Source organism: Myxocyprinus asiaticus, chromosome 9 (assembly GCF_019703515.2).
Source record: "Myxocyprinus asiaticus isolate MX2 ecotype Aquarium Trade chromosome 9, UBuf_Myxa_2, whole genome shotgun sequence".
NCBI lineage: Eukaryota > Metazoa > Chordata > Actinopteri > Cypriniformes > Catostomidae > Myxocyprinus > Myxocyprinus asiaticus.
Window position 1 is genome coordinate 34,885,089 of NC_059352.1, and position 9,019 is coordinate 34,894,107.

The window sequence follows — 9,019 nt, forward strand, 5'->3', positions numbered from 1 at the left end:
GAGAGAGAGAGCAGAAAAGAAGGAAACACAAACACAGAGATTAAGTAAAGACAGGTCAAAATGGCAAATGACAAATATGCTGTGGATCAAAGAAGATGATGAATAAATGTCTAACTGGCTAAGTAGGGAAATCTTCTTACCTCCAGTAAGAACAGCTCACGTTTCTTAGCGATATATTTAGCCATGCTTTCATTATGAATATTAAGATCTATAAAAAAAAAAAAGTCAGCAACAACATATAACACTTACAGAGGTTATTTTAGGCTAAATTGAGTAACTTGCCATGGGTTTACATATTTGATACAGGCAGGTGTGGTATTTGTGTCTTACCATTAATCATAGATACTCTCCATGCAGGTGTGTCTTGGAGCTGTAATTGAGTATGTGTGAGCAGTGTGTTACTCTTCCCCTCTATCAGTTTCTCCCTCAGTCTGTTTTGTCTGGTCCTCATTCTGCCTGTAAATGTCAGCTTTTCGTGGACTGGTAAAGACAACACTTTCTGAAGCCCCTGCCATGACAGAGAGCACAATTTCATGTTTGGATGCTCACTATCCCTTTTTTATATGCATGCTGGATAATTAACATGTTTTAATTTCTGAGCTACTGTACTGCACTTCGCAACATGAAACGTCAAGCCAGTGCTTGAAGTGGGAAAAAAACAGGTGCCGGTATTCCCCTTAAAAATACTCCAGGTATTTGACTGAATTACATTTTTTTATTTATTTATTTTTGTGTGGATTTTTCCCCTTTTTCTCCCAATTTATATGTAAATGTATTATATATACTGCTTTATAAGTTTGCTGTCTCTTTAAGAAAAGCATAATGTAAACAGGCATGTGATCGACAAAGGACAAAACAGCAGTAAAAATGCAGAGCAAACCAACATTTGGGAAGGGATCTCTATGAAAAGCTTTGAATTGTAATATGGTAAATGTTGGATCATCTATTTTTTTTTTTTTTTTTGTATAATGAAATTATAAAGGAGGGGAACCAGGGCAACTTTAATATTTTAATATAAAACATACAGAGCCTGAAATTCGGTGCGGGATTGCGGCTATTGTGAACAATTTTAATAATTCCTGCAATTTCCACATTCATAATGTGGGAAATTCCCGCACACTTTTATTCACTTTACAGTGCAGCTGCAAATTAGTCTCTATATTAGTAAACCAATAGATACAGATAAAGAAATCAAATCAATAAATTTGTTTATGTATCAAACTGTAATTCCAGAAGCTGCACAAATATATCCGCTCTCTCTCTCTCTCTCTCTCTTGCAGCTGTGTACAGTGTCAGAAGTGAGAGCGTGCAAAGTGAAAAAGTGCTTTGTCACAGTTACTGAACTTAAAATGTTATAGATGTATAAACCTTTCTAAACCTGTTAATTCGACATGCAAATGGCGTTATACCACATCTCCGTAAGTGAGCAACGCGATAAAACTATATCATTCCTGTTTATAATCAACAAAGCTGTTAACATTGCAAGCGCGTGACAGCAAACGCCTTTCATATCTTGGTGCTCCCTCGTTATTCATAATGCAGCACATTTGCAAGAAAGGCAGAAATATTTATGAATAATATATTATGTTGCCGTGTTAGTGGCGGATGCTCGCGCCATAAACACGCATAGGCCGGCACTCCGCTTCTCACGCTTCAGTTCGGTGTCATGCTCAGGCTAAAATTATCAAATGCTACAATGTACTTAATAATAATATTAACAAAAATAATATCTGGATGTGTTAAATAGCCTTGATGTTAAATAAAACATTATTAATGATATAAGAATCATTTTACAGAACATTAACCACTGTATGAATCATATCTCTGACTAAAGTTCATTGTTTCATTAAATTGGCTTTAAGGAAAGTTTTATTTTTTATTTTTTATAAGCTCCTCATTCCAAATCTGGAGAAATGCTTTCATCTACTCGTCTATGTCGGTGCATTTGTTGTGTAGGCTATGTTAATTTAATAACCAAAATATTTGGAAATATGTGAATGATCATTTTCAGAAATAAATTCCAGGCCCTGTGTTTGTTATTATGCAATGTTCGTTTTTGGCCCACAACCCACAATCAAGATTGATTTTTGGCCCTTCCTAGGAAAAAGTTTGGGCACCTCTGCACTAGAGGGTGCCGCTCGCTCACGCAGAGCTGACTGAACTGGACAATGCAGACAATTTTTGTAAAAAGCAGTGTTGTGTGTAATGCATTACTAAGTAATTAACTACTGTAATTAAATTACTTTTTCATTGAAAAAAGTGGGATTACTCTTAATTTTTCAGTACTTTAATTACAGTTACTTCTGATTTAATTGTGTTAAATACTGTATAGACTATAAAAAAATTCTATATAAAACAAGGGTTAATTAAAATTGAAATTTAACGTCTAATGTTCAAATATATGTTTTCTAATTTAACGCTGCCCCCTTAAATTCTTTGGCCAGTTCATGAATAATTTATTTGATTTTATATGATTTATTTGAAAGAATTAAAAGAACAGTTTCATGTCTATCCTTGTATTTTTCATCTGGTCGAGGTTGATAAGTGTTTTAGAAAGTAATTAGTAATAAGTAATGGAATTAATTTTCAGAGAGAGTAATTAATTCAGTAATCTAATTTCACTGCTTTTCTCTCACAGAACAACCTACTCGACAGACATCAGTCTGGCTTCAAAAAAGGACACTCAACAGAGACTGCCCTCTTGTCAGTAGCTGAAACCCTGCAACTGGTGAGAGCCAACTCCAAATCATCCGTCCTCATCCTCCTTGACTTGTCTGCTGCCTTGTGTGAACCACAAGATCCTCCTGTTCACCCTCTCTGACCCGGGCATCACAGGAGCTGCGCTTGGATGGTTTAAGTCATATCTCACTGGCAGATTGTTCAGGGTCTCCTGGAGAGGTATCCAAGACACACCAGCTGACCACTGGGGTTCCTCAAGGATCAGTGCTTAGACCCCTACTCTTCTCGATGTACACACATCACTGAGGCACATGGCTTTTCCTAAAACTGCTATGCATCTCTATCTGTCCTTTCAGCCTGATGACCCTACATTTCAGCCTGGATGAAGGAACGACACCTTCATCTCAACCTGGCCAAAACGGAACTCCTTGTGATCCTAGCCAACCCATCTGTTGACCACAACCTCACTATTCATCTTGGTTCAACTACACCAACACAAACCAGAACAGCCCGGAACCTGGGAGTGGTGGTAGATGAGCAGCTTAATTTTACTGCACACATCTCATCAACTGCCCGGTCTTGCTCTGTGGTGGAATGAACTTCCAACCACCACCTGATCTGCTGTTACCTTCTCAATTTTCAAGAAACAGTTGAAAACACATCTGTTCCGCAAGCACTTAACCAACCCACACTAATTGCACTTACCACTGCATTTAACCTGCACTTTCTTCTGTGCTAGCATCTTTAATATTCTAGCCACTGTGAGAACTTGGGAGTCTTATACTGCAGATGTTGTTAAAATTTGTATGACAAATTGCTTGCTATGTGCTCATTTGTAAGTCATTTTGGATAAAAGCATCTGCCAAATAACTAAATGTAACATAAATGTAACCTTGGTTCCTTGAAGAAGGGAGCGAGATGATATATCAGTAGCTGACAATATGGGAAACTCCTTTCTGAAGCCCTATGAAATCACGCCAATCAGGGTTCGTACAAGGTGCTTGAAGTGCTTGAGATACTTTCATTTGGCTTTTTCAAATTTAAGTCCTTGAAAACCCTTGAAAATAGCCATTTTTACCAAGAGGTGCTTAAAAAGTGCTTGAATTATAGAAAAACGTAAAATACGTTGCTTAAATCATTTAATAAATTAAATGTATTTATTTTCAGAAAAACACGACGACAGACAACTAGACCGCTGCTGAAGCTGGCAGCACATAGATGCCACTGTCACGTGGCACCTGTTACTTTTGGCAGCGCTGTTCAGAATGGGCCAATCACAATCAATTGTTACTGGAGGATTTTGAAAATATACATTTTATAGATACTGCTGTGGCAGATTTAACAAGTATAAATTCTTGCAACTATCAGTTTTAATTAAAAATTACTCCCCAGAATGAAAAAATTAGATGAGATGTAAAACATTTTGAGATTTGAATGTAGATCAATGGAGGATTCAGTTTTGTTTAGCCGTCTAGCGCCCCCTGGTGTAAAGATAGCTTTGTGTCTCACAAAATAGGTTAACATTTGGGTCAATATCAAAATATGTTGACAAACATGTCCCTTAACTTTATTAGTCATGAAATAGCTTTCAAATAGCGAAAACATAAAATAAAAGGTATCATTCTATAACCTAACCTTTAATGATTTGAAATGGCTTGAATCTGTTTTGATTTCTTTTTTAAGAAAATATATTTGAAATCAATTGCCTGAAAAAAAAAAAATGCTTGTCCCCTTCTTCTGGTACACCACTTCTATGACATTTAAAGTTATTTACATATTTATTTTGTACTTATTTTTAATACAAGCATTAGTGCAAGGCCGAACAGTGTGCAAAAAAGCAAAACAAAATCATTATTAATAATTTGAATAATTTAAAAAGAATGTTTGTCCCTTAATTTCATGGCATTGGTGTTATCAATGTTAAAACATTTTTTTTTATGTTTTAAAAATATTTTCAGAGTCTGCTTAAATATGCATATAGTGATTTTTCCCAGCATGTTAAAAAGTTATTATTTCACATTTTAACTGTAATATTTTCACACAAAATTTTTTTGGTGTTGTACCCCACTGAACCCTCAAAATTTGGTGTTGTAACCCATTTAACCCTCATTAGTGTTCATTTAGTGTTAACTTGCTTCGTTTGTGAAACAAAATTAAATAATAAAAGAAAGAACAACAGCCAAGTTGTTCTTTATGAATAAAAATAATGTCAACATGTTACAAAATGTTTACCCTCAGCGTTTATGGGCAAAAACTGAACTGAACGGGAAATTTCAATATTTTGTAAGTTGGAAAGTCAAAAGGTTTTGAGAATGACCCATTTGCAGTTTGGGTCAGTTCCTCACAAAAATCTGTTGTGTGACTTTAGAAAATATGGAACACAGCACGAGTCATATGGACTACTGTTTACGGATTATTATTATTCACTTTTGTTGGAAAGAAAATGTGCGTTTTAAGGGAGCACACTACAATAACACATCAATTTCGTCATGAATGAACCAAGAACTGTTACTGAGAATATGTAGTTAAAGATGGACACCGAAATATGTTGTACTTGTAATAAGTGGTGTTTTATAAAAATAAACTGAGTGAATAAAATATTTGTATTTAAAATTAACAATTAAAGAATTAGTTTTAATGACATCTCGAGCATAGTCCTTTTTGTGATTAACATTTTTATTGATTTTCCAAAGCAAAGAAACACAAAACACATATACCATGAATCAACATTAACTCCCACTACTTCCCCTCCCCAATCAAGAATCCCACCCAACCCCAAATGAACATCCCAGTGGTCTTACATAAGTACACACATATACAGAGAATAAAATAATAATAAATATATATATATACATATATATATATATATATATATATATATATATATATATATATATATATATATATATATATACACATACACATATACATACATACACATACACATACATACACACATACAATAAACTTACAACTCTAAACTATACCTCTCTCTCCACAGACCCACTCTGAGAGCCCCCCAAAAACATAAAATATCTACCCCATTTCCCAATAAAAGAATCCCATATCCCCAGCCTTCTACACATTACCTCTCGAAGGCTGCCTCCCTTCCCATCTCCTCGCACCACTCCCGAATTGAGGGTGCTCCCACCGACTTCCAACCCCTTAAAACAATCTGCCTGCCTATCATCGCACTGGTGAGGACCCAATTGTTTATGTATTTGTCACCTACATTGATGACCGCCCCATCACCCAAAACACAGAGTCCAGGGCAAAACGAAATCCGAATGCCCAACACATCACACACAACACTCTGTACCTTCAACCAAAATTCCTGAATCTCAGTGCACCACCAAAAAACATGGGCCATGTCTCCATCCTCTGATTGGCATCGCCAGCAGGTGGGTGTGTCTTTAAGACCAAGTCTATACAATTTAAAGGGGGTCCAATAGAACCGATGTAAAATCTTGAATTGTATAAGGCGCATCCTTGCATCTCTTGATGCAGTTTTTATGTTTTTTAAAATCCTAGCCCATTCTCCCTCCTCCAATTCCAGGTTTAAATCTTTCCCCCATAATCTCTTGAGAGTGGTTGAGACTCTGTCCCCCAGACTCTGAATTAATAAGGAGTAATACACTGATGTCTCATGGCCCTTTCCAAAAGCAGAAATCACCTCTCCTAGAGTATCTGCTGCTTTAGGGGGGTGTATGCTACTCCCAAATATAGTACAGAGCATAACTGAAGATACCTAAAAAACTGAGATCTGGAGATCCCAAAATATTGAACCAAATTTTCAAAGGATCTCATCACACCACTCTCATAAAGATCACCGAGTGAATTAACCCCCCTCGCAATCCACTCTGACCAACAAAAAGGGGACTTATTAATGCATAGTTTGGGGTTTAGCCATAGGCTCGAGGCAACATTTAGATAAACATCTGAATTAAACACTCTGGACACTTTTGTCCATACTGAGTGCAAATGTGAAATAATGGGGTGTAACTTAACTTTAGTTTGGTGGAAAGGCTTTGCAATGGTAAAATAGGGGCAAGAAGTTCTTGTTCAATGTAGAACCAGGGAGGGGCTCTTTCAGGTGGAAGCGACCAATGAGCCAAATGTCTGAGACCGAATGCATAATAATAAAACAAAATCTTGGGTAGGCCTAGCCCACCTTTGTCAATCGGCCTATGTAACTTATTGAAATGTAATCTGGGGCGCTTACCACTCCAAATGAAAGACTTCGCTATGCTATCAAATTGCTTGAAATAAGAGAGGGGGACATCTTCCGGGAGAGACTGTAGCAAGTAGTTAAATTTTGGAATACAGTTCATTTTAATAACATTAACCTTCCCAGTCATCGATAAATGTGTAAGGCTGGCACCAGAATGTCTACAACCAAAAGGCGCCATTTCCGGTAAAAGTCAAAGAACTCTGCGAGAATCAACGTCATAGAACTCTCTCACAAAAGCTGAAATCTACACCTGAATATCACCACAGTGTGATAAATTGCAAATCACCTTGCTGCTCCCCCTTCTCCCCCTTCATCAGCTCTGGACCAACACAAAAGACACAAGATTTATATGTAAAAATATAACAAATACCATGAAAACAAAGAATGCAACTGTATGTGTTTGATGTCATTTAAGAGGTCTCTGTGCAACTGGTATAGTGGTCTCTTTCCCATGTTGATAAAACTAATGGTAACAAAGTTATAAGGTCTTTGCCAAATACTGCATAATTCTGGAGGTGTCTCCCCCTCCTTGACCTACAATTGAAATTATCTCCTGTATGTTAACAAGGTTAAACCCCAGGAAGTCAAGAACCCATTCACCCCCAAATCCTCTTTGTTCAAAGGATAATACCATTTGGTACACAATGTTTATTCTGTCTAGATATTTAAGGAAAGTTGGCATGAAGCTCGGGGAATCTGTATGCAGATCTCCCATGCTGTACCACTGCATGTAGTTTTGTCAGGTATGTTTCTTTGACTTGTCTTTTATTTTTAGTAATGCTTGTTTATTCTGATCATGTGAAATTGGCTTTGATTTGAATTTCTGCAACAATGTTTTATATCCTACCTGACAAATAAATTGTTATTATTTGATTTATTCTGAATTCCTCTGAAATCATTACTTGAGCTTTAATATAGGAGGAAGCCATTTAAAGACTCTAAGTTTGAATTTAAACCACTCAGGACAACCAGGTAGGACAACCACCTAGGACAACCAGGTAGGACAACCACCTAGGACAGCCGGGTAGGATTTGAATTTCAATAGACCAGGGTAGACCATACTGGAGCTTTAATATAGGAGAAACCACTCAGGACAACCAGGTAGGAGAAAGCCATTTAAAGACTCTCAGTCACTGCTCACTGCCTGTCTTAGCAAGTTGTATGTACGTGACTAAGCAGCAATATCGTCTGGTTATGAGACAAGCCAAACCAGACGATATTAGTTAACCCTACAACCGCTGACTAAGAACGGAACTGGCTATCCATTTTCGGGAGGTTTACGTAATTTAATAACGGCTGGCATAAGTCTCCAAAGATCAAAAGGACAATGAATAGAAGAGGATTTAGAGTAATCAATAACCTAAAAATGTTAAATTAAAAGAATGATCAGAAATTAATTAGAGCTTAAATATAAATTAGAGGTCAACTTAAAATTGGAGTCAGATTAATATAAAATTGGAGTCAGATAAAATGAATAACGGAATTAAATGTGTGGATTAACAATAATTGATTTACTTAAACGCTCAGAAAAGACAGAACAACGCAGAGACCTTCAAGGGCAATTTATTGAAGTTCCACTCTGGAACGGACAGAAAATTATCCTTTTTCTCTTTTTTACAAATGTAAAGAAGCCCACCTGTCTACATCACTCGAAAGCCTTTTTATTAAAGGGTCAAAATTAACTCTGACTAAATCAGACAAATTTGTTGGGAATAAAATGCCCAAATACTTAATGCCCTGTTTGGGCCACTGGAAGGCGCCTGGCTGGAAGGCCATTACTGGACAGTACGCTGTCAAAGCCAAATCTTCGGATTTAGACCAGTTGACTTTGTATCCAGAGAACTTAAAAAGGAATGAATAATTCTTTGGAGGCAAGGCATAAATTTAGTAGGGTCAGAGACGAATAATAAAATATCATCTGCATAAAGCAGAAGCTTATACGCCACGCCTCCCGCCGTCACTCCTGGAAAATCATCCTTCTTTCTTATCGCGGCTGCTAATGGTTCCAGGGCAAGACAGAACAATAATGGGGAAAGAGGGCAACCCTGACGGATGCCCCTATCCAAAGTAAAATAATCTGAAATTAATCCATTTGTTTGTACCGCTGCT

At 36.9% G+C, this 9,019-nt stretch overlaps 1 protein-coding gene across 1 annotated transcript in view; it reads right to left on the reverse strand.

Moving 5' to 3' along the window:
- cfap100 (cilia and flagella associated protein 100) overlaps positions 1-535 on the reverse strand; it is a 130,136-nt gene extending 129,601 nt beyond the window's left edge. Inside the window, exons 1-2 of the mRNA XM_051705903.1 lie at positions 331-535; positions 141-208 (exon numbers count right to left, since the gene is read on the reverse strand). Of these exons, the coding sequence (XP_051561863.1) occupies positions 141-208; positions 331-535 (273 nt within the window). The remainder of the gene's footprint in view (positions 1-140; positions 209-330) is intronic.
- Positions 536-9,019: the final 8,484 nt, after the last annotated feature.